Source organism: Setaria italica, chromosome V, assembly GCF_000263155.2.
Source record: "Setaria italica strain Yugu1 chromosome V, Setaria_italica_v2.0, whole genome shotgun sequence".
NCBI classification, from domain to species: Eukaryota; Viridiplantae; Streptophyta; class Magnoliopsida; order Poales; family Poaceae; genus Setaria; species Setaria italica.
The window spans coordinates 37,438,273-37,464,107 of NC_028454.1; the positions used below are offsets into that span (position 1 = coordinate 37,438,273).

The following is a 25,835-nucleotide window of genomic DNA, read 5'->3' on the forward strand; positions in this document are numbered from 1 at the left end:
GGGGATCGGGATTCGAGAGGAAAGGAACGGACGTGCTTTGTTCATTGAACCTCGCGGTCGTGGGCGCGCGGGACGGCGGTGGAAATGTGCGCTCGGCCCCAGCGGCGGCAACACCCTACCTCTGGGATCTGGCATTCTGGCTCCGTAGCTGGTCGCGTCGGGTCGGTTCGTCGAATCAGGATGGTGCACTGCTGCGGTCTGCGGTCAACAGTCAACAGCACGAGGGCAACAGCGATCGGGGATCTAGATTCCAGTGCGCGTTTTGCTACAAGATTGTGTCTGCCATCTTTTGTAAGATCTTTTAATGATCCACTTTTGCAAGTATATTAGTCTCGGTTTGTGATCCATATTTGAGATGATCTGGTAATAGCAGTAGCGTAAAGTGATATCAGTGGCATGGCATTTTCAGTAAAGAAAGAAGATGAAAATGAAAAGATATGTTTTGATCCTTGTTAAGCGAAGATTTAGCCACTGTCGTGACAGCTCATGGTTGTCATGCTCAAGAGTAAGGGGGTGTTTGGATACGAGGTGTTAAACTTTAACAGTGTCACATCGGATGTTCGGATGCTAATTAGGAGAACTAAACATGAGGTAATTATAAAACTAATTGCAGAACCCTGTGCTAATTCGCGAGACGAATCTATTAAGCCTAATTAATCCATCATTAGCAATTGGTTACTGTAGCACCATATTGTCAAATCATGGACTAATTAGGCTTAATAGATTCGTCTCGTGAATTACACTCCATCTGTGCAATTAGTTTTGTAATTAACCTATGTTTAATACTCCTAATTAGCATCCAAACATCCGATATGACAGGTGTTAAACTTTAACACTTGATTGCCAAACACGCCCTAAGCAACAGTCTCTTCACTGCCTAGTTCGACCTCTGGAAGCAAGTGGCAGCAGGATCGGAGGTGCTTTCTCTCTAACGGGTGGTGTCTGCTCATCAGTGATGTCCTACTGAAAGATGACGAGATGGACATCACGTTGACATGCTCCATCGCGCGTATGTCGCTGAAGCTGCTGGACGTCTCATTCAGCGTGTGCATCTTCTTTGATGAGGTATATTTTCCAAACACGTGGACTGGCCCATAGATTCTACAGTGTGGTAAGTTCTTTTATGTAGTGTTTGGTTGCATGCAGAGTGCTCCTACAAGAGTACATGTGTGAAATGGTCCAGATTCCCGAATGAATAAGCATTTACATTTTTGATTGAGTGTGCCGTGCCAATTTATTCAGTATAAAGTTGTTCAGCTTATGTGAATTCTGTACTAAGATGATGTACCATTCGGTTCAAGAAAATTGGTGGAACAATGCCATCCTAGTTCTATACACATTGATCCCATACATTCTATAGAGACAAAAACTTATCACATTTGGATTGCTTCTCTCAACCTGCCACACTGCTTGGATATATATGTATGCCACGCGCGAAACCTCGGTGGACGAATTATTCACCAAAGATTTGCCGGAAAATACTGATAAAAGCTAAAGGGAAAAGGCACAACGAGTCAAATGTGTGCCAATCGTCAAATGTGTGCTAAGCCAAGGAGGCAATCCAAACAAGCGGCTAAACTTTTGTGGTGTGGTGAGTAATAGCGATCTAAGGAATATCCAAAGTAGCGTATACTCCCTTCGTACTAAATTATAGGTCATTTTGTCATTTTTTGTTTATAGTTTTTGCTACTCTAAATAGATAATAAAAGTTATGAATTTAAATTTACCAAAACAACCTACAATTTGGGACAGAGGGATACATGTTATAGTATTTTGTCTTACTGCAAAGAATATCGTAACTGTATGTATTAATAATCCTAGAACTTTAAAATTATTCCTCGAGAAATCGATCAAAACAATCCTAGAGCTCTAAAATTATTCCTCGGGGGAAAAAGCTAAGTATGCGTTAATTTAGTAATCATATAGTGCCTATTTCATATCATAAGGTATGTAACCATAATTCATATGAAGACCCACCAGACCACATCCACGTACTTCATCTGTCCCAAATTACTATTTGTTTTATTTTTTCTAGATACATAGTTTTTACTATGCACCTTAGATATATGCTATATGTATGCACTTAGCAAAAATCATATACCTAGACAGATAAAACGAATAGTAATTTGGGTCATAGAGAGTACAAGATCACTCCATAAACAAATGATTTGAGTCATTTTTCTTTACTACTCCCTTCGTCCAAATTGTAAGTTGTTTTGGTTTTCTAGTGTATGCACCTAAATACAGTGTATGTCTAGATGTATATAAACATCTATGAACCAAAAAAGTTAAAATAACCTACAATTTGAAATGGGGAGTAAAAGATTTAACTAATGGGGTTAGGATCATCTCACATCAAACACATGAAATTCTTTTTTCTTTGAACTGCCAAGTGGACACATTGCATCGTCCCAAGCTCAATGTCGTTCGCTGATCCGTTACACCTGGCGCATGCTTGACCGCTTGATCAGACGGTACTGTCACCTGCTCCTCGTCGGCTCATCGCACTCACACCGCGGACACCGCCGGGCTATACGAGGAAAGACGGGACCCGACCCGCAGCCCTCCAGCGCGGCGCCACGCCGCCACGGCAATGGAGTCCGACGCGGAGCGAGCCCCAAACCCTAGCAGCCACCACCACCAACCCCTCCGGCCAGCCAAGTCCGCGGCGTTCAAGCGCGAAGAGCGCCGCAAGCGCAAGGACCGCAAGCGGCAGGAGCGCCTCGCCGACGAGCTCGCGCGGTGGGAACCCCTCGGCGCCCCGCCGTCCCGTCCGGCCGCCACCGGATCCGTCTCCCCCTCCAGCCCGCAGCCCGACATACCGTGGCCGTGCGACTCGCCGCCACCTCCGGACCCGGCGGAATGGAGCTGGGGCCCGCCCGCCGTACCCCCGCCCCAGCCCACGGTCGAAGTGGCGGCGGCGGTCCCGTTGCACCCGCAGGCCGCCGCCGTGAGGTCCTGCCGCGCGTTCTTCGAAGCGCGGATCGAAGATGACGAGGAGGAGGAGGATGCTGAAGGCAGTGCGGCACGGTTCTTCGGCGAACTGCTGGGCGGCGACGCGGCGCTGAGGGGATTCTACGAGGCGGAGCGGGAGAAGGGGCAGTTCCTGTGCCTGGTGTGCGAGGGGAGCGGCGCCAGGGTGGGCAAGAGGTTCGCGGGCTGCGCGGCGCTCGTGCAGCACGCCGGGTCTGTCGCCCGGACCAAGAGGAGGCTGGCGCACCGCGCGTTCGCCGGCGCCGTCGGCCGGCTGCTCGGATGGAGCGCAAGCCAGGCCGCGCCGCCGGCGGTAAGCATTCTCTCGGGGTCCCGCCCCCGTGGAGCTTTGGATACGTGCTCTTGTCTGAATGATTGCTGGATGATTCGGACTTTTGAAGAGAAGGATGATTCGGTCTTAAACTCTTTAAGTTTTTGTAATGCAGGCAGGCTCTGACAGCGATGGCGCTTCTCAAAGCGTAGACATGGAGGTGTCCTGATCGTAGACGTAGAGCTTTATCCAGGCAGGCTCTGACAGGTATGGCGCTTCAGATCAACTTGATACTAGCTCTCAAAGCGTAGAAATGGAGGTGTCCTGTTGTCCTGATCCTAGAGCTTTGCCCCCTTGGTGAAGGGAAACAGTGTACAACATGCTTCAAGCATCTTGAACTCAGTGATCGTCACATTGTTGAATATCTTTAGTTCTCGACTGGACATCATGGATTGCTGGTTTGCTCCTGATAGTATTGACCTTTTGAATTGTCAGGAGTCCTGTTCCCATTTTATTTCATATTTCAAACTTAAAGCGATCTGAAATTGCTTGGTTGCGTTCTAAAACTTGGCGAACTTATGTACTTTGGCTCTAGTTTTGGGTAGGACAAGTAAAAACCATAAAAAGTCGGCTAGTTAATCGAGACTGCATTAGAAAACCTGAAAATAAAATTTTTAAGTGCTCGGTCCATCGAGGAAGTTGACTAGTTTCAACTTTCAACTTATGGGATCGGCTGCAGAGTCGGTGAGAATTGAGAATACCATTCCACGCAACTACATCCACAAAGGGGCACTCTCAAAAGCTGCCATATGATTAAATCAAATCTCATTATTGGAGCATTCTCGTCAGAATAGAGGAACATGTTTGTTACAGCAGACTGATGGGGAGACCATCAAAGGGTGTATTTCCCTTTCTCAAGAATCAGCTGATAACCTAGTTTTGCTCATGGCTACCCGTAAAATTCATAAGCATGATAAAATACATAGACACCTATTCACAAGCCAACTTTGAGCCAAAACTGGTGAGGCAGATTGCAAATGCCTGGAATGCGGACAGAGGCTGTCGATAGTCCATTGTAAATACATCATCCTCAACTTTTCCAAACTGAAGTATCACTGTCTCGTCATCCTGAACACCCCATGGCTCCCCGGTGCCCGCAGGTGCAATAAGTTGGAAATTCTTCACAGAGGCAACCATAACCCGGCCATGAAAGTTCAAACACCAGCACTGCAAATGCTCATGCCATCGTGGAAGTTTATTGTACAGAACCAAGGAACTAGGGCTGCTGGGTTGATTAGCCTCTTCTGGATCTATTGCAGTACCCTCATCGGCAGGGCACTGGATACTGCAGTGTATTCTTCTCGGTCCTCTTGATTTGAGAAGATTGTATTCATAGGACACTTCTCCAATGTCAACAATGCCACTAGAAGCGAGTGGGTTTATTTGTTTGCTTGCAAGCCAGCGTCTGCATCTGCTGCTTGACACCTTAGCACCTTCATATTGTGGTTGCCAATCATAAACGGTGAACTTTGTTCTTGTGAAGTTGGACCTACAAGCGCAGGTTGCTTGATCAATATAGGCATCTGGTTATTTGACCTATTTCTAAACATGGCTGATGAAGGTAGTTTTTAATGTGGTCGGAATAAGATGTCAAAATTACATCTGGGATCATTTAGACAAAATTGAGTTAAGTGCATCAAAAGGAGAATCATGCATGATATCCTGCTGAAAGAAAGTATGTATAGCAGATAAAGTGGTAACTGCAGGCAATTAACATCACTTACCTATGCAGATGCATGGTAGGTGACCATTTTCACAACTAGGGGCTGTTTGGAAGGAGGAGGCTAAACTTTAGCCCTGTCACATCGGATGTTCGGATACTAATTAAGAGGACTAAACATAAGCTAATTACAAAACTAATTGCAGAACCCCTAGGCTAAATCGCGAGACGAATCTATTGAGCCTAATTAATCCATCATTAGTGAATGGTTACTGTAGCACCACATTGTCAAATCATGCACTAATTAGGCTTAATAGATTCGTCTCGCGATTTAGCCTAGGGGTTGTGTAATTAGTTTTGTAATTAATCTAAGTTTAATACTCCTAATTAGTGTCCAAACATTCGATGTGACGGGGGCTAAAATTTAGCCCCCTCCTCCCAAACACCCCCTAAGGAAAACATGCATACAGGGACATGTACATCATGTCTGACGAAAAAGAACTAGGTGATGTAACCATGAGAATATATTAATAGATATAAATATATAAAGTTGAATGCCTTTTTTTGAAATGTTTCATCAATGTTGCTATAGCTAGCGTATAAGATTCTACATCATTAGCTGTATTAAATTGAAATGACCTTTAACTTAAGGTGCTCTTTTTGGCATAGAGGAAACAGAAACGCGCCAGTAAAATGCAATTGAGAAAAAAAAAATCAGAATTAGAAGTTATTAAATTATTAGATTTAGGACTCACTTTAGCTTTCCAACATGGCTTCCATGAGAGAGATCACCCTGAGTAGAGATAATATACTCCATGCGAAACCCACACCTGTTCCTACGAGCCGCCAACAGAAACTTCCCTTGACCTGTTAATGCTGCTAAGCAAAATGTCTGAGAACATAATGCTACATGTGTCTATTTCTTTAGAAAAAGAAGTTGTATATACACAATACTCTGATGTTTATAGCAATTTAGCTACTAGTGATATCAAGAAAGGAAAGGGCTAAGAACGTAAACATGCAGGTTGAATTCAACACTGCATAGTGCTGAAAATATTTTTCTTGAACAGCTCATTAGCTCGTTGCATTGTTATCACAATAGCAAAATAGTGATAAATTCCTTAATTTTGAAAAGAGAATCTACAGAACTATTTGAAGTCCAAAACATATCAATGGCAGATGTCATGGATAGAAAAGGACCACGAGCTAGGTGAATTCTGCTCCTCTTTGTGATATATGTATAATTCTCCAGATCCTAAGTCAAAATGAAAAGCTACTTCACAATGAGTACCCTTCCAATGCAACAGCAAACCAACTTACCTTGTGTTAAGCTGAGATAGAGGTGAAAAGTCGATTTTTTCTTGTTCCTCTTGATGAAACACTGCATTGGCGCATCCCTAGGTCCAGGCTGTGAAGAATTGGATGCATACACCAAGTAACATATAACATAAGAATCAAAATACAAGTGCATTCTCCTCAGCAAAGTAGCAAACTGAGTTTAACAACCAACAACATCATCCTTCTGCCCTAGTTGACTAATGTACTGCAAGTAACACTTTAGAAATAGTATCGGGTTAAACAAGAAGCCGTCAAGTTTTTTATCCATACAAATAAAATATGTCTACATTTGGTCGCAAGCTACTCTACAAAAAGTAAAGGACCGCGAGCACTTTAATCATATGGAGATGCGTCAAAGTAATTGAAAGAGAGTGGAATCGCGTCCAAGAAGATACTTTTGGCGTTAGAGCACTACCGATGCCTGACATTTTTTTGTTCTTAAAGGAGCAGATGCGGCATCAGAATCGCCTGCTCCACCAGCATTTTGGATTCTTTAATAAGCAAAGAAAATGTTGACTGGCGTTGCAGCCGGAACCAAGGCCGTGTTTAGTTTGGCGAATTTGGGGGTGCTAAATTACTGTTACAGCACTGTAGCACACTGTAGCGTTTCGTTTGTATTTGTGAATTATTGTCCAAATATTGACTAATTAGGCTCAAAAGATTCGTCTCGCAAAGTACAACAAAACTGTGCAATTAGTTTTTAATTTCATCTACATTTAGTACTCCATGCATGTACCGCAAGTTTGATGTGATGGGGAATCTTCTTTTTGCATAGTGTCAAAGTTGGGAGTTGGGAGTAACTAAACATGGCCCAAAAGCAATGACGCTGGCGTACCGTCAGAGGTTCGGTGGGGCCCTCACCTGCTTGAGCGAGGCGAGGAACGTGATCCCCCCGCACTGCAGCGGCGGCCGCACCATGGCGACGGCTGCCTCACGCCACCGGCGGCAGACGCAGGCGCAGGCCACCACGTCGCGCCGCCCGGGCCACCTCTCGGCGCCGGCGTCCACGCGCCGCAGGATGTCCGCGAGCAGCTCGGGGACCAGAGCCGACCACCGCCCATCCTCCACCCCCCCCTCGTGCTCGGCGGGGACCTCCGGCGAGACCCTCGCGTTGCCGCCGGCTAGCGGCCGCGCGGGCTCCGAGGAAGATGCAGCGGCGGCGGCGCTGGGGCCCGGGGAGGCGGAGGCGCGGCGCCACGGAGGCATCGCGAGCCGCCGAGATGGGAAAGAATGGAACCGGAGAGTGTGCGCGCGCGTGTTTTTGGGGGGGGGGGGGGGGGGCGGCGGGGGTGGTCGCGCAATACGTAATCCGCGATTAGCTAGGGGATAGCGGAAACAAATGGACTGAAATCTGAGATTCCGTTGCGCCGCACGATTAAAATTCGGGATGTGTACGAAGCCACATCTGATTCAGCCCCTGCCCTTTTCCGTTGCGCCGCACGAATACCTTTTTTATTTCGGTTAAAATTCGCGATATGTACGGTCGGCTAAGCTGCGCGCCCTTTGCGGTCCTTTTTAGAGCAGATCGCATCATTCCAGCCGCTCAAATCGATCTATGAAAAATGAAAATACTCCTGGATGCTCGGTATTCCTCATCCGTGTGAAACATTTCCTGGGACGAGGCAATTCGGTGGGTATGTGCTCCAGGGGGCATCTTTCCCCTGTCGACACGTACAGGAGAGAGAAGATGTGGGATGGTTTAATAAAATGTGATGTGTATTGTTTTAAGGCTAATGACCGGAGACCATCCGTGCTTTATTAAAGCAAGGGACCAAGGTACTTGCGCACGATTTCTTCCAACTTTGTTTGTTTTATATAAAAAAAGTATTTCGTGTTTTTCTTTCTCATAAAGAACTCACAGAGTTAACATTTTTGCATTTATCAATTGCTAAAAATCTTTTCATCCACCATCATCATTTTCAGGGGAAATATTTTTCTCTTCTATTTTTAAACAAGTAACAATTTTACATCATAATTCTTAGAAATTATAAATTCATATTTTCTAGAAAAAAACATATGCGCATGTGAACTAGTTCAAACAAATATCAAGCACTATCAAGCAATTTTTTTTTTGCAAAGGAAGCACTATCAAGCATGTTCATGCATACACCAAAAAATTGCAAGCCACTGCAACAAATCACCAAAAAGTTGAAGCATGTTCATGCATACACCAAAAAATCAAGTCACTGCGACAAATCACCAAAAAAGTTCTTGGTGATGTTCAATAAAAACAATAAGATTCAAGAATGTTCATGCACATACCAAAAAATTGAAAGTCACTGCAACAAATTACAAAAAAAATTCTTGTGTAGATCTTGAGCTTCCTCCGCTCGCCGTTCACCATTGCCCACTAGTTCCCCACCAGCAAGCAACGTCAGGAAGGGTGGCTCCACGGATCTTCCGGTTCCAGTGATGAGTTTGTGCACCTCCAATCCCATGCCTCCCCGCGAATGGATCTGGTGGATCTGAGAGAGAATATGAGATTGCAATTGTTGGCAATGGAAAGGTAATGAAGAGGGATAAGAGATTGGAGAAACCATGTGCTTACCAAGGATGGAAACGCAACCACAAGGTCGGGGTCTTGGGGAAGCTGGGCTCCTCTTCCATGGCCAGGTTCGCTGGCGCACCATTGGAAGAGGGACGAAGAAGAACTGCCACCAATTTTCACGTTCACCACTGCCGGGATTCGTCGTCGAGGTGCCCGGATCCACGGGCGATTGGGACCTCAATAGATGGTTGCATCATGCGCCGTCATATCTGATCTCCCCCCTCCTTCAAGTAGTACAGGGCATACCTTGACCTCCTACCTTCGTGGCAGGGTCAGGGAAGTTGAAGGAGCACAGCTCTATGAATCCACCCACCGGGATCCAGCTCACGTTGCTAGCCTAGGGAACTCCCCGGCTGCTGCCACCGCCGGATTTGGGTTCTCATCGAGAAAGGAGAGCATAAATGAGGGAGGAGAGAGAGCACGGTCGAGAGAGAGAGCCAACGGGTTAAAAGGTAGTAACATGGGTGATTAGGAAAGAAATATCTCATTTCTAATCTGTCTACTCCCTTTTTCATTCCCTCCATCGATTTTTGATCCAATGGCAAAAACAGACCACCACTGTGGTAGAGAAGCTCCGCAGGTGATTTTCGCATTTCCTATGGTTGTTGTCCCAAACCAGTCCTGCGCTCGGTTAGTGTGGTGGATGTGGGGCATGTGGCTATGCTAAACATGAAAACTCACTGTTTATGTGTGCCGGAAAATTAAGCGCAACGACAATGTATAGATTGTAGCATCCATCACTCAATCAGGAGGGGTGCCGTTTGCAATGGCGGTTTGGTAACCGCTAGAGGAAGGATTGGTGTAAGTAAAACTCAGATGGAGCGTGCGATGAGCATGACACGTACCAGTACCACTGGAGGTCGGGAGTGGCATTGCAGAACAATGTAAGGGATGTCGGGAGCGTCATTGCGGAACATTGTCGGAGAGGTCGGGAGCTGCATTGCGTGGCTAATTCAGTAGCACATTTAACCGAGAAGAATGCTAACGACGTCCAATCGAGCCCGTTCTTGGCTTAGTTGGAGCTAACTAGCAGTGATAATAAATTTATAATCATCCTAAAATGTAATAAAGCTCTTGAGATTTTCCTAAAAGGGAAAAGTCATATTTTCATCCTTCAACTATAGAAGAAGTCTGATTTTTAACCCACAACTACAAAACCAAACAAGGAGAGCCATCTAATTGTCAAAGCCAGGCAAATTTGGTCTTTTGGGTGGTTTCAAGAGTGGTTTTGCATTTTCTAACGATTTAAAAAGTTTAGATTTAATTAAAAAAAATCATAACTAGTTCATTTCAAATCAAAAAAATACCAAATTGGTGCCAAAAAAATTTCAAAAATGTAACCTATCTATAGGTGTTTCTATTTGGCATGATTTGAATCTTAGTTGTTCATGTTCCTTGTGTTTTATTACGAGCAATAAAGAATTAGGAATGTTAACACATATGATGTAAACAACTCCAAGTAGGGTACCAACAAATAGCATACATTTGTAGAAAATATTTGGTACCAACTTCATATTTTTTAGATTTGAAATGAATTAGTTATAATTTTTTTTATTAAATTAAAACTTTTTAAATTTTTAGAAAATACAAAACCACTCCCGAAACCACCCAAAGAGTAAAATTTGCTCAGTTTTGATAGTTGGATGGCCCTCCCTGTCCGATTTTGTAATTGCAGGTTGAAAATCAGACTTCTCGTATTGTTGGAGGGTGAAAATAGGACATTTCCCTTCTAAAAAAAGGATGGCATCCAATTGACAACTTGTTTGGTAGATTAATCTCTAAGCCATCTAAGAGCATCTCTAAGAGTGTCAAAAAAATAAAGTCTCCAAAACTTGATTTTTGGATCATGCTAAAAATTATTGGGAGGAAAAAAGACACCCCCACCCAACAGTTCCGAAAAAGTTTGATTCCAAAAAATTAAAGTGTTGCCGCATCATCGATGCACGGGTCCAGCCTCTATTCCTTTTTTTTTTACTTTGATGACTGCTTGATAATGGAGGGAGGCATGGCCATGAACGCTAGAAACCAAGAGCGGGTCGCGGGGGAGGGGGGGGCGTTAAGCCCCTGCTACCCAAGAACTCCATTGAAAGCAAACAAAGATGAGGAGGAGAAGAAAGGTAAATGAAGAAGAAAAATGAGAAATATGGAGCGGAGATAGAGGAGGAGGAAGAAGCAAGTCCCCTAGCCCTTGTATCTTGCTTCGGCCACTACTGAAAATTGTGGGTGGACAACAGAATTGAGCAGACGGAAACACTAGCACCAAGCGGCGACGGTAGCCAAAGCATTCTGGATGGAGGTACGCTAGCACCACCCTCGACTCCAAGGGCAGAGGTGATATCCCCGACATGTTGATCGGAACCGGTGCCGTCAACCTGATGCATGGGCACGTGGAACAGAATAGAGAGGAAGAAAAATGATGCACACCTGACGAAATACGGGAAGAAATCAAGAAAGTGAGAAACCCGCGGAAATCCGTGATTGGGAGTGCTCAGGAGCAGCCAAATTTTGGCTCCACAGGTCGCTCATATTGGGTATGTGATGATATTAGACGGAGGTTTGAGGTATTGTTGGAGTCCAAGATTTTTTTTGTTGGTACCCAAAAGTTAATTTTGGGAATAAGTATTGGATACTTTTGGAGATGCTTTAAGATCGAGCTTTTGATGTGCGTGTCATCATTGGGGGCATGGGACTGAGATTAATGTTTTCTTATTTTCTTTTTCAGCCAAATTTTGGCTCCACGGGTCGTTCATATTGGGCATGCGAGGATATTGAGCGAAGAAGATTTTGGGTATTGTTGGAGTCCAAGATTTATTTGTTGGTACCCAAAAGTCGATTTTGGGAATAAGTATTGGGTATTTTTGGAGATACTTTAAGGTCGAGCTTTTGATGTAGACGCAGACGCTCGCAAGCACGCATGCACACTCGTCCCATACGAACATACACACGCAACCCTACCCCTATAAGTACCTCCGAGAGATAGAGTTGGAAAATCCTTTAGATTGACGAAACCACCATTAACGCCTCACTATCAGGTACGTCGCCTTCCACTGAAAGTATAATGCTAGTTAAATCTGGAAATGAATCCAGGATAATATGAGTGCCAGTGTTGAGTCGAGGATTCGAACCCAGCAGGGCAGGTTTTACCATAAGCAATCTTCCTAGTTGAGCTACGCTTAATTTGTGCTTTCTTATTTTCTGAACGCAATTGTTTCTTATAATTATATGCTATTTAGAAAAGACAGTGTTTTCTTCTAAACGCAATTGTTTCTTATAAATATATGCTACTGGGCTTGATTCATGGGCCGATTTAAATGGGCCTTATTAAAGTCGGAGCGAGCAGGGCCGTCAGTCAAGGCCATCGGGTTGCCAACAAACCAAGGGCCTGTTATCGATCGCGGTCCGTATATGCATACCATAGCCTTCAGAGGAACGTGGAGTGTTTCCCTCATGATTTTTCTTTGAGAACTAATGTTTGCCCGTGATTAATAGTCGGAGCAAGATTTGATGCTTCATGAGTCTATCTTTGCCCTGAAACGGGTGTTGAGTTACTAAACTAGCTGCAGATGAACTCGGCTCAAGGTAGTCGCCGGGTGAGGTACAACTACGTAGATTGCTGTAATACAGGAGATGAGTTTGGTGACATCGAATTGTCCGGCAAGCCCACCTTCTCGTGGTGGACCGGTTAGGGCGTTGTACTTCAGGAGTCGTTAAAACTCCCATCCCGACCCGAGTTTGAAGCACAACACCTTCTTAGAACAAAGCCAGGCATCTACATCGAAATCAATCTCAACCCTCTTCCTCAAACTGGACATTGCAAAAGCTTTTGAGTCTGTAAGATGGGACTATTTACTCACCCTGCTGCACCAATTAGGCTTCCCACAAAGATGGCACGATATGATTGCTTCCCTCCTAGCGACTTCCTCACGAGTGCTGTTGAACGCAATACCAAATCAGCCAATCTGACATGGCAGGGGCTGCGCCAAGATGACCCACTCTCTCCGCTACTCTGTCATTGCCATTGACCCCCTCCAAAGAATTCTAAACCTAGCAACTGAGAAAGGAGTCCTAACCAAACTAAGAGGGCGTGCACTAACCATCCGGATCTCTACGTATGCCGATGATGCTGCGCTGTTCCTAGCGCCAAGAAAACAGGAGGTCACTGCACTTGCCGAACTCCTCACTGAACACAAATTTCCAGAAATCCACTGCTGTTCCAATTCGCTGCTCAAGTGCTGACGTTGATGACGCGTTAATAGACTTGCCGGCCAAGAAGGCTCACTTCCCGATCAAGTACCTTGGCCTACCACTAACCACTGGACGATTGCGTCGAGTAGACTTTCAACCAATTGTTGACAAAACAGTTGCCAAATTCAATAGCTGGAATGGGCGAAAATCTGAATCACGCCGGACGACTGACCTTGGTGAAATCAGTCCTCACTTCGCAGATTATGTACTATGCTACGATTCTGAAAATTCCAAAAGAGACCTTAAAAGAAATTGACTCGAAGCGTAAACAATTCCTGTGGGCAGGCAACGAGCGACTGACGGGAGGCAAATGTAAAGTAAATTGGACACGTGCAGCAAGATCTAAAAAGAACGGTGGTCTGGGAATTTTGCACCTTGGCAAATTCACTAGGGCCCTTCGCCTCAGATGGTTGTGGAGAGAATGGAGCCCAGAAGAGAAGCCGTGGATAGGAACGGAGATAACCTGTAACACAACTGATCGCCTATTGTTCGCAGCAGCAACTAAAATCACAATTGGCAATGGGAACCGAATTTGTTTCTGGAACAGCGCTCGGATACAGGGATAGCGACCGAAAGACATGGCCCCACTAGTTTATAACATTTCAAGGAAGAAGAATCGATCGCTATGCAGCGCTTTAAATGGAAACAACTGAATCAAAGACCTCGAACTACGCCATCCTTCCTTCTCTGCACAGTTTTTTGTTCAATATGTTCACCTGTGGGCGACAGTGCAACGAGCGAGCCTCCGAGCAAATGTGGAGGATGAGACCGTTTGGAAACTGAATGAGTCCAGCCACTATTCACCAAGCTCAGCTTACCATGCACAGTTTTATGGGGCAGCCAACACAAATTTAAACGAACTCATTTGGTCGGTTTGAGCACCGCTGAAATGCAAGTTCTTCCGTTGGCTTGCAATCCAGAACCGGGTCTGGACGGTGGACAGACTAAGGGTGCCTTTGGTTGGATTTTTGGACCTACTTTTACTTTTGCAAAAGCTAAAAGCCAACCAAAGGACTAAAAAGCCTCATGTGCTTTTGCTCAAAATCTGCTTTTGATCTAGTACAAAACCAAAACCACCTCCCCTGCTTTCAAGTATTTTTAGGGTAAAAAATTACCCATCTTGCCACTAGTTATTAAACGTACCACTTCGTTTCTATTTCTCGTTGCGTTCTACTCTCCCACAGCGCCTCCTCCCTGCGGAACCATCCGTCTCCCACAGGACCGCCTCCGCCCGCTGCCCCAAGTCATCGGCCCTCCGTCCGCTACCCCAAGTCGCCGGCCCGCCGCCCCCGGACGGCCGCCGCTCGTCGCACCCGCCGGCCTCCAGACATCTCACCCCGCCGCTCGACACCCTAGGTCACCGCTCGATGCCCTAGGTCGCCCAGGTCGCCGTCTCGCCGGCCGCCGCCCCCGGACGGCCACTACAAGGATATTCCTCCGTTTTCTGATTTGTTCCTCATCCTATTCCTTTGCTACTTCTTTTTTTCCCTTTCAATTTCATGTAGCGCATTTCATACTAGAATGATACAGTCACAAAACTACGAGAAATTAGATGGATGTTTACTCGTAGATAAATCTGCCGTTCCGCAAAATGATAACGATGCTTATATATTTTTTTTCTGAAATTGCTGTTTGAAAAGAACAACTTGTAATCTCAGATGCTCTATTTGATGTCTGGGACTTGCTCTTTTTTGTTCAGATACAATAGAAGCCATCATTACTTGATCTGTGCAATCTTGATGTTTACTCCTAGATAATAGTCAAGTACTCTAGTGGTGCCAAACAAAAAAAAATGGTGGTTTGCTAGAACAGGCGCATCCGGCCATCCAGTAAGGTTTGCTAACCCTTTCTGGATCCTCACGTGAATTCTAATTTGAATACATTGTGGCTACTTTGTAGATTCTCCTGGTTGGAGTTGGAGAAGACCTACTCTCACCGTCTTGCAACCGTACATCCTCGATTTCCAAGAGGTACCCTTACCAAAAATTTAGTTCTTGCCTTGATATTTTTTTAGATTTATATTTTAGCTTATTAGAGTTATTGTTTAGATCATACATAGAGGGGTTTCTTGGGAATGCGTTATATACCACTTTGGTTGTAGTTCTTATGATTTATTTTTGGTTGGTTGAAGAATGGGTGACAAGGTAGATTGGGGTGATGCTTTTTTAAGATATTTGATTGATGTATGCAAAGAAGAGATTGAAGCCGGGAATAGGCTGATGGGGATTTTCACTACTACCAGTTGGAAGAATGTTGTTTTCAAATTTGCAGAAAAATCCGGTGACAGGAGAACAAAAAGACAATTGAAGAACAAGTTAGATCTTCTGAAAAAGGAATATTCAACGTTTATAGAGTTCAAGAATTGTGCCACTGGTCTTGTATGGGATGAGGCAAAATAAACTGTTGACTGCTCAGGACAATGGTGGGACGAACACCTTGCTATAAGAACTACATTGTCATTGTAAATATATTCTTCCCATTCTTTGTTATGTTGTGCCTTGCTAATTTTTTTTAATTTTAGAGATGCAACAATCATGACAAAGGAATCAAATGCCAGCGTGTGACGTTTCGAAAACAAGAACCCAAGTTCCTTGATGACCTGCATATCTTGTTTGGCAGGGCACATGTCATGTCCTGGGGATATATCCTCCGATGAGGCAAGTGATGAGGATGTGGATGAGGTACCAAAACCTACACAGAAGGATATGACAGTGAACCTAGAAAAAAGGAAACGCAAGGGTATCTCCATTGGTGTTGAGGAGAAGGATGAGAAGAGCCCATTTTTTCGTTTGTACAAGAACACTTGTTTGAAGATAGAAAATGCTGCAGAGAGAATCTCCACAAGTGTTGAAGCATCATCAGCTCCTCCAACCAACCTAGTTCCTACCATTGTAGAGACTATGAAGATGGTGAAAGAATGTGGAATGCAAGTACGAGATGTTCAATTTCTTGCATTCATCTCTTCGTAATGTCATTAAAAGGTCTTTTGGAGTCTTAAGGCAGAAGTGGCGTATTTTGAAGGGCATGCCAAGTTTCTCACATTGTACTCAGAAGCATATCATTATGGCTTGTCTTGCATTGCATAATTTTATCTGTGACAACAATTTATGTGATAAGAAGTTCAAGAGATGTGATGATGATGAGGAATACTTGGTATAACATACAAGTGGCATGAGACAAACACAAGGAGATAAGAGTGATGATGTGGAGAATGAGGATACCATGAATACCTTTCGTACTAGGATAGCTGATGCTTTGGTTAGTGCGAGAGGAGGATAGTAATATTGACGGATGGCATCATTGTATAAAACTTTTGATGGATATTGTTCTATTTATGTGGACTAATCACTTTGATGGATGAAGAACATATAAAATTTATTTTTTTTCTTTCTAAAATAGTCATTTACATGCGAATTAGTGAACACATTATTTTATTACGAGCAATTTGCATGTAAACACACCCACAAACCTTTAGGGGCATTACAGGTATTTCTTACACAACCTATAATTTCACAGCTGCTCTAACCAAACGGTCTTCTGCTTTCCTACAACCTGTCTCACCGCAGCTTTTCAAAAGCCACAGCCCAACCAAACACAACCTAACCAACATAGGATGGCCGCACAACCCGATGTGTGCATTATGTCATCGACAACCGGAAACAGGAGTCGGCATCGTCTGTGAGTGCCGATATACTAAGCGCATTTGGTCGGACCTTTCAGAGTGGCTTGCGGCACCGGGACTCCATCCAGCATACTGCAATAATCCGGAATCACTCCAAAGCTGGTGGGAGGATAGGGCCATGACCTGGATTAGCACGCAAAGGGTTACGTTCAACGATAATCTTAATACGCTGGGAGATATGGAAAGAGCGCAATCGCTCACGTTTTTGATAGAGCCGAATCTCCACACTCCACACTTCCGGATCTTGGCAAAGATCAAGGACGAGGTGAACTGGATTTTAGCAGGAGCCAAACAATTGGCACACTTGCTGTGTAGATTGTAAATTTAGAGTTTTTTGGATCTCTAATTTTTCTTTTTCAGGAGCCTTTTTAACTCCTCCAGAGTTGTATCTTAGCCACCTTTTTAATACCTTTCTGCCGGTTCGTTTCGAAAAAAAAGCCTGGGGAGTCTCCTCCCGTAGTCGAGATTGATTTGTCTGGCAATTCAGTTGGATCTGTTGTTTCTACCTTGGGCAAAACAAGTTGCGAGCTCTGTTTGTTCTTGTGCCATGCTCTCTGTCTGCTGTATTGCCAGCTTGTGCTGTGCTCTCTGACTGATGGGCCAAAGTGCCAAACCAGTTATGGCCTTTTCCATATTTGTTTACTGTGACATTCAATTGAAAATGACAAGTTTTAATGTTTTATGTTTTGCCAAAACCAAAAACGATATCTCGTGGATAACTGCGAAAATAGTTACTGAATTCCCCAAGGTGTTTTCAAGCTTAAAAAGTGAAAATGACATAAATCGGTGGCTGAAGGCTGAGTGATAAGGGCACTTGCAATAGCGACATTTTACTCTCTATATCGTTGACAGCTCAGCTTAGAGAGCATAAACGGTGATGTCTTTAATAGTTCATCTTTAACACACTGCCCAAAATAACAGTGGGTCCCACTGATAGATTATTTTACCTCCTCCCTTATCTTCTTCCTCATCCCATACGGGTGAACAGATTATCGGCCGAATCTCCAGCGGCAGCCACACTGCAGAAGGGAGATGGAGGACGTCGTGTCCGTGCGCGAGGCGTCTTCACGCGAGCCGTGGTGTAGGGGCGGGCTGACGTTGAGAAGCATGTTTGATGCACGAGGCTGCTCGCACAGCGTTGTCGTCGCTTGCTGGCCGCACCTTCGCGCTCACCGGCCGCTCCAACCCCGCCCTTGCCGGCCTAGGCCTGAGCTCACCGGCGCTCCACCCCACCCTCTCCCCTGCGCTCGCCGGCCGCTCCATCCCCGCGCTCTCCGGCCAGGAGACATAGGAAGCAAAGAGAGAGAAGGTGCGAGCACGTGGTGGGGCCCACTTAGCACGGGGACACGTGCTAGCGACTCTCGCCAGCTCTAGTTACATTTCATTCTCTCTCCTCGTTTCTCTTCCTACCTGGAATCTTGTAGAGAGTCTATCGACACCCATTGCGGGTGCCCTAATTGGGAGCGACCATTGGCAGCGATAGGTGCACCGAGAGCCATGGGCGATGCGCCCGGTGGCCGTCGCGAGGAAGTGGCTGAAGGACCCCTTGAGTACGGCGGTGATGCCACCGGGGACCACGAGCTCTGCTCATGCAGTGCTGGCCGAACCCGGCAGCATCGTTTGCTCGCTCCGTCCACAGTATCCCATTGCATAGTTACAGTATTGTCCAGAGTAGTGGGAGATCAAATCAGCTGAATCCTGCCGTCAGATCATAGAAGATATCCCCTTCCCGTCCACGCCTTCTGCAGTGCCGGAGCACATGCCAGCCCGTCCGCGCGCAGCGCCGTCTCGCCTCACCACAGGTACCAAGCCATCTCAGGGCACCACGATCCGGCCCGTCGCGTTGTCGCAGTAGCATATGCACCGGATTTGGGAACATGAGCATCACTAGGTTGGGGAACAGGGGCACTGGCGAGGCGGTGAACCTTGATGAGGTTTCGCCAGAATCGATGGCGGGGCTAACAGAGGTCGCCGGTGGCACCGGGGTTCGTCTGCTCCGGAGCCGCCCTGGAATATTTACACAATGACCCCTAGTTTGGATCGCGATTATTTGGAGTCCTTTTGTAGATTTTGATTTGAATAATTTTCATGTAGACCCCTAGTTTGGATCATGATTATTAATCGCGATCCAATTTAGGGGGTATTTTGTAAATTTAGATTTGAATACTTTTCATAAAGACACCTAGTTTAGATTGTGATTATTAGCCGCGATCCAAATATTTGAAAAAAAAAACCCCGGTTCGGACGGCTCCCGCCCGTCCACCGGCGGCCACCGCGGCCGCCGTCCTTCTTCCCCATGTCCTGGTGTTTTCCAGCTGGAAGCACAAATAGCCATCCTTCTCTCAGTCCCCGCCCTAGCATGAGATATCCAATCATCTGGTCTGCTCCGGCAGCAAGACGCGCGATTCGCCGCGCGCATTCGAGCCGATCGAGAAGCTGCGCGTTTGAGCTCTGGCAGGCGGTCCCGGCGGCGACCTCCCCTCCCGGAACAGGGAAGCCTACACGACCTTCGTCTGTGCCGGTGCGGCAACCGTGCGCGTCCCCGGAGCCGCGAACGAGTGCTTCCGGTGTAGAGCAATCCGTCATGAACTTGCAGGGAGAGTATATGGGATTCCTTTCCAAGATACTCTTGTTGCCGGACTGGATTACGCCCAGCGTGCCATCCGCCAGATCGATTTCCTGTGACCATCGATCGCGGCCAGTCAATGCCATCATCCATGCTTCTCCAGTACTGCTTCCTCTTGAAATGGATGTGCTGCTTCTGAAGATTTCAGCAGCTAGAAGATACCTGAATGCTGCTGTCGTTGCCGCCGCGGAAAAGCTTGCCGTGCACCAGCGCCATGGACCTCACGTACTTGTTGGGGTTCAAAAGCTTGGAGCTGCCGTTCCAGCTTAGCACCTACAACAGAAAGGGGCCAAATCTGTATGCAAGAAGTTCTGAACGTTTGTACGCAGCTATTATCTCCTGCTGAAGAATTTTGTCAGTCACCTTAACGCCTGCGCCTTGCGGCACGAAGCAGGCCGTGGCGTTAGCGATGGCCAGGTGCCCGGGTTCTGCACGGGGTTTTCTCGTGTCATGGATCTCCACGCACCGAAAGACGCCGTCCATGAACTGCCACATCTGCTGGGACAGGGCCACGGGTCACACTCTGAATGTACTCCATCCTATCCTAAACGAGGGAGGCTACTCGTAAACATTTGGCAGACTTCTCCTCCGAGCGCAGGATTGATAAACTAGTGAAACTGGAAAGACCAATAATGTTGAATAACTCTTGTGCTTTGCTTATGTCTTAGCCGTTGATTACTTTGGTTAGCAGGCGCATGGCAGTTTGTTAGGCCGTGCGCTCTGGTGCTCTGACTCGCGCTACGTTCGCGAGGGAGCGCGTCTTGCGGCATGTTCCAGGTGCTTGGGATGGCAGGCGTCGATGACGGGCGTGCCGCGTATGTCGGAGGTCATGGCCCCGGCTTAGTTGTAATCGTTTCCCTTTATAAAAGCTAATAGAGTCCAGAGAAAACGCTGCTACTTGCGGCACAAAAACAAGATCGTGTGATCGTGTGTTCCAACGAGTTCGCGTGAGTTTGTGTGTTTCAGGTTCTTGAGCTCGCCGGCGACGCGGTCCCGTCGTTACTCTGGCGATCTCTGCAAATAAGATGCACTGGTAGTAAATTTTAGAGTTTGTGAACGAGCAACCTTCAATATCCCATCGGAGTGGCCAGAGAAGTGTAGTTCTTGAGGTAAACGATCGATGACACTTCACCATTCGAGCTGCAACCTGCCTCTGGTTGATCTCCTTGTGATTCCACGTCCTGCCTCCTGCGATGGTTGGAGTGCTCTTTCAGTAGTCTGAAGATTGTGCAGAAGAAAATGGGAATCGCAATTGACGGGAAGCTGAGCATAATTGCTAGCACATGAGCCTTCTTTCCTGCATTCCTCTTACCCCAGCTATAATGCTATGCACGACGGCCGTCCCCAGATGGCCAGATGTATATGCTACCTTGGCTAATTGCTAGCATATGAGCCTCCCTGTTTGAATCTCCATCTTCATGCATAAACTGTGCACAAATGAAACAATCACATTTTGCTATCTCTTGGATGTCCTGGATAATATCATATAAGAGCACATAGGCTTCTCTTTAATACTACTGATAATCTTTAAGCGGTCTGCAGGGACTTTCACTTGTGAGTCCCACAATCTCAGCGTAGGAGCCTCTACGGATGCCACTGCTTCGAGAGTTTCAGCATCGACAATCAGGCATATCAAGCACACCGTAGCACATGCTGCGACAAATATCCCTTAACCATTGCGGCAAACTTCTATGACACCTTTCGTTCTTTCCTATCAACACCCACACCAACGTTCAGTTTGTGCAAGTGCCGTTCAGGAGAAATCCATATAGGCTCTTCTTTACTGCATTCCACTTCGGGCCGGTGTCAGTGGGGTAACACAGAGAGTTTTATAGGCATTAAATCATACGCCACATCAGCAGTTTGTTGACGTGTCAACCTAATTATGAGGAGAGAGGAGAGGTGAGTTTCATCCATATAAAACTCACCTGGTACAGTTACCTAATCCCATGAAACCAAATGAAACTTGAACTGAGGTTGTTATTCATCGCAAGACATATTTGATCATAACTCCACGTAAAAATTAAATGCTACAGGTTGCCTATGAAACTGTGCAATGAAACTATGCATTGAGAGTAACAGTTTCATTTCATTGAAAAGTTGATGAAACTATGCCCTGAGACTGGCCTTACCAATTACACATCTCCTTTCTTCATCTGAAATTTGCAATTCATTAATTAGTCGATTAACTGTTCCCGTAGTTGCAACTGGGCTTTGAGAATCTACTTCATGTATTACTTTTCTTCTCGAATGCTATATTGCCCACCATGTGATGAGGATGCTGGCATGCTGCTATAGTGTTATTATACCATCTAATTCTGGTATCACTAGTAGAGAATTGGGCTTTAATCCCGGTTGGTAGGGTGCAAATATTCTGAAAATGCATCCGGGATAAACCAACCGGGACAAAAGGGGGGTCTTTTATCCCGGGTCACGGATAAAAGGGTCGAGAGCGCCGACGCTGCAAAAAAAAAAATTCCCGAGCTCCCAGGCAGGGCCCCCCTTTTCAAGTCACGCGATTTTTCACGCGAAATATGCGCGTGCGCGGTTCGTGGGATTCGAACCCACAACCTCCAGCCTCGCGTGTAGATTCCTTGTCATCCCACCTACACACCACATCTGACTATGTAGGGGATACTATCGTTTTGTATTAACTCGTGGGGGACCCTTTTATCCCGGTTGGAAACACCAACCGGGATAAAAGGGGATCTTTTATCCCGGTTGGTGTTTCCCCTTCCAGTCACCTCGTTGGGGGCCCTTTTATCCCGGTTTGAAACACCAACCGGGATAAATGACCCCCTTTTATCCCGGTTGGTATTACAAACCGGGATAAAAGGCTCTTGATCCTTTTATCTCGGTTGGTGTTACCAGGGGCGGATCCAGAACAGGATTGCGCCCCGGGCTGAGCTATTGAATCGCACCTAAAATAGTCTAATTTTGTCTCCTAAGCCTCATTTTGTTAGGCTAAACAGCACATAGGTTAAAGGGACTCCATGGTCTCGTCCCGGGCTGCAGCCCGGGCAGCCCGGGCCCTGGATCCGCCCCTGGGTGTTACCAACCGGGATAAAAGGGGGGGGGTCTTTTATCCCGGTTGGTGTTTCAAACCGGAATAAAAGGCCTCTCAGGGTCTTTTTTTCCCATTAGCCTTTGCAACCGGGATAAAAGGTCCCGATTGGTGAGGCCCCCACCTGTGACCGAGCTTTAGTCCCGGTTGGTGAACCTTTTGTCCCGGACCAACTTTAAACCGGGACAAAAGGGGACGTATGGAAAGCCAATTCTCTACTAGTGTATATTGTTTCAGGCCAGGGATAGGTCTCACCATCAAGGCCCAAACAAACTTCGGCGTCGTGCTTGCTTCTGCGCTGAACGGAAGTTTGCTGACTTCGGAAACAGAACTCCACCAGGCTGCAGAAAAAGGTCGAACCCAATCAGAGCCGCCGCCGCGCCGCGCCAACGGTTTGCCACTAGCTCTGCAGCGACAGCTTGTGGCCGTGGAGTCGCCGTGGCGCACAACCCTTGGTGATCGCCCGATCGGAAGGCGCCGGCCGCGCCCCGGCGTGGCTTGGCGCGGTCCGGTCCACGCGCGTGGGCCAATCGCGAGGAGGAGAAAACGCCCAAAACGCGCGCACGCCCCCCGGGGCGCGGCGTGGGAGACCTTGGAAGGACGTGGAAGGCGGCCATCTCGGGGTCTTGGCTTGTTGGGGTTTTGGCACGATGGCAGCCGCGGTGTCGGCGTGTCGCCGCCGGTGAACGGAGCGCGCTGGACGGGGCTGGACGCGAAGGACCGGGGGTGCGGGGGGTGCCCTGCCCTCTACGCACGCGCAGTGGCCCGTGCCTAGTCGACGCGCTCCCGCGCGTGAGGCCGCCACGGCGCACGGGGTGCGGTATATGCTCGGCTCTCGAATTTTGGGACGCTAGCGCGGCGTCGGAAAAAGAAAGCGAGTGGTGCATACCACCACGCAGAGAAGATTCCGTACCTTTGGAGTAGAAAGAGCTCGAACCGTGTAAGATCCGTGGACAAGTTCTGTCGATTCGTCAAGCTCGACATGCCGGAATTACGTCGTCCGATTAAATGGCACGCGGAGAGAGATTCCGTCACATACTTGAAGTCCATGCTTTAAAGAATGCTTTAAGAGCCTGGAGTCGCTAATCCTGTTTTCGCACCAGGCACCACCAAACAATTCTTGTTTTGCTTTCAGTGATTTTTTCTTCGTAAAAACATCGATTAGAAACTGAGGTAAAACCAAGTGAGTAACTGGGTACGGACACATATCAAATGTAAGTTCCAACATATATGTTTTAGTTTCATTTTAAGTCATACTCCCTCCTACTAGATCCAGATACGTAGCAAATACTATGCACCTAGAAAGCCAAAACGCGAACCCTCCTGCCACGAGATTACTAAAATTTCCCAACAGTTTTTTTACAAGTGGCCAATGGTTCCTACTATATTTGGGTAATAAGTTTCTTGGGAATTATGTTGTTAGTGATTTGATAAAATTGTTATGAAATATGCGAATTATACTAGATAAAATGTTGGCCAATCTATAGAAGAATAATTAAGAGATAGCATTTCTTGTATATATAGATGACTGATTTTTATGAAATGACGGAGAAGCGTATGAAAAGGTAGAAAAATGGTGCCAACATGAGCCGTCTTCCATATATAGGTACTTCTCTGACCTTCCTGGGACTACCCAATACTCTTCAAAAACACAGGGACAAATGGTTGCTGAGAAATGTATTGTGTATTGCTATGGCTATTTATGAATGCTTTTCTTTCTTTTTTTTGCGAGGTCTTTTTTTTTCTTTTTTTATTGTTATACGGTTGTTCAAGGACGTTCCATTTATTGGATGCTCTTCAAGCACACATTAGCAGTGATTATGTACTTTTATGGCTGATATACGAGGGAAACTATGAGGATAACCAGCACTCATCTATAGTTAGTTAGATCTGAATGGGGAATGGTTTGTTTCTTTTTTTCGTAGTACAACCAGAGTCTTAGGTCATAAAATTGTAAAAAAAAATCTACAATATGAATATTTTTTTTGCGGGAATACAATATGAATAATTTAGCCGTTTAATCTTTTGATTATCGATGGGTTGAAAAAAGGAATTCCAGAGAGCGCCCGTGAAGCACAAACGATAAAGCTCTAAAGTACCAGTATTCCTTCCTTTTGCTGGTGTAGGACGTTTTAAAATAATCAAATGGCTAATTATAACCAAAGCTTACAATGTTAGAACTTCTAAATCCCAATACGCAGTAAAAACATTAGGAAAAGAAGGAAACATAAGTATAAATTTGATGGTTAGCCATTCTAGTAGTAGAGCGCGCGGTTTAAAAATGGAAAAAAAAAATGATCTTATACTACAGCTCCATGGATGCGGAAGCCATGACGCTATCCGACTACTGCCTGATACCGCATGTGCACTATTCTGGGCTTCTGGCAGACTGGCCCAGACGACTGGAGTAGACAGTAGACACAAACCATCTACCGAAAAACCATGTCAAGTGGGAACACCGAACGGAAACGGAGACCGGGAGCCACGCGCGCGTCACTGTCCAGGCCAGGTGGGATGCACACACGAACGGCCGTACCTGCACCGGGTTGGAACTTGCAAGCTCTCCGTCACGGCATGCATCGGCGGTCCGGCGCCGCCAGCCCGCCACCTCGTTCTCCGCGCTCCGGCCTCCGGTTCCCTTCGCCGCCCACGGGGGGGCGGGGAAGGTAAGGCGGAGAAACGCACGGCCGAGCGGGACGGTAGCGCCCTCACATGACCAATCTCGCGTGTCATCCGCCCTGTCCTTTTGCTTCCCAAAAGCTTCGTCGCCGTCACCAGATAGAGATCCACATCAGATAGGCTAGCTGCAAGTCCCCACTTGCATGCATATGCATGCGCGCACGCAACGCATCCGCGGCCGACCGCCACATCACCTGCTTTACACATACCGGAGATACAAACAAGCAAGCAAGATCTGACGAACCAGGGCCATGTTTAGTTACTCCCAACTTCCAACTTTGACACTATGCAAAAAAAAGATTCCCCATCACATCAAACTTGCGGTACATGCATGGAGTACTAAATGTAGATGAAATTAAAAACTAATTGCACAGTTTTGTTGTACTTTGCGAGACGAATCTTTTAAGCCTAATTAGTCAATATTTGGACAATAATTCACAAATACAAACGAAATGCTACAGTGTGCTACAGTGCTGTAACAGTAATTTGGCACCTCCCAAATTCCCCAACTAAACACGGCCCAGATTGAAGGATCAGGCCGCAGGGGCCAGCCGCCCAGCCGGAAGCCCGAAACGAGGGAAAGGTCAAATCAGGCAGGCGTGCATAGTGGGAACACAGGAGGCCCAGGTGCTTACTCGCTCGTCATCAGTCAGTTCAGACCAGTCACGGACCGGCGCTCGACGGACGGG

The 25,835-nt window shown here is 46.4% G+C and overlaps 2 protein-coding genes across 2 annotated transcripts; one reads left to right on the forward strand and one right to left on the reverse strand.

The window, feature by feature from the left end:
* Nucleotides 1-2,501: 2,501 nt before the first annotated feature.
* On the forward strand, nt 2,502-3,758 carry LOC101767620. The gene is made up of 2 exons (XM_004969971.3): nt 2,502-3,286; nt 3,420-3,758. The coding sequence occupies exons 1-2, from the start codon at nt 2,594-2,596 to the stop codon at nt 3,471-3,473; spliced, it is 747 nt and encodes a 248-aa protein (XP_004970028.1). The 5' UTR covers nt 2,502-2,593; the 3' UTR covers nt 3,474-3,758.
* A 279-nt stretch (nt 3,759-4,037) lies between these two features.
* LOC101768018 (tubby-like F-box protein 2) lies at nt 4,038-7,577 on the reverse strand. Its single transcript, XM_004969972.3, has 4 exons — nt 7,164-7,577; nt 6,285-6,372; nt 5,720-5,840; nt 4,038-4,793 (listed from the first exon to the last, which is right to left on the reverse strand). The coding sequence occupies exons 1-4, from the start codon at nt 7,506-7,508 to the stop codon at nt 4,235-4,237; spliced, it is 1,113 nt and encodes a 370-aa protein (XP_004970029.1). The 5' UTR covers nt 7,509-7,577; the 3' UTR covers nt 4,038-4,234.
* Nucleotides 7,578-25,835: the final 18,258 nt, after the last annotated feature.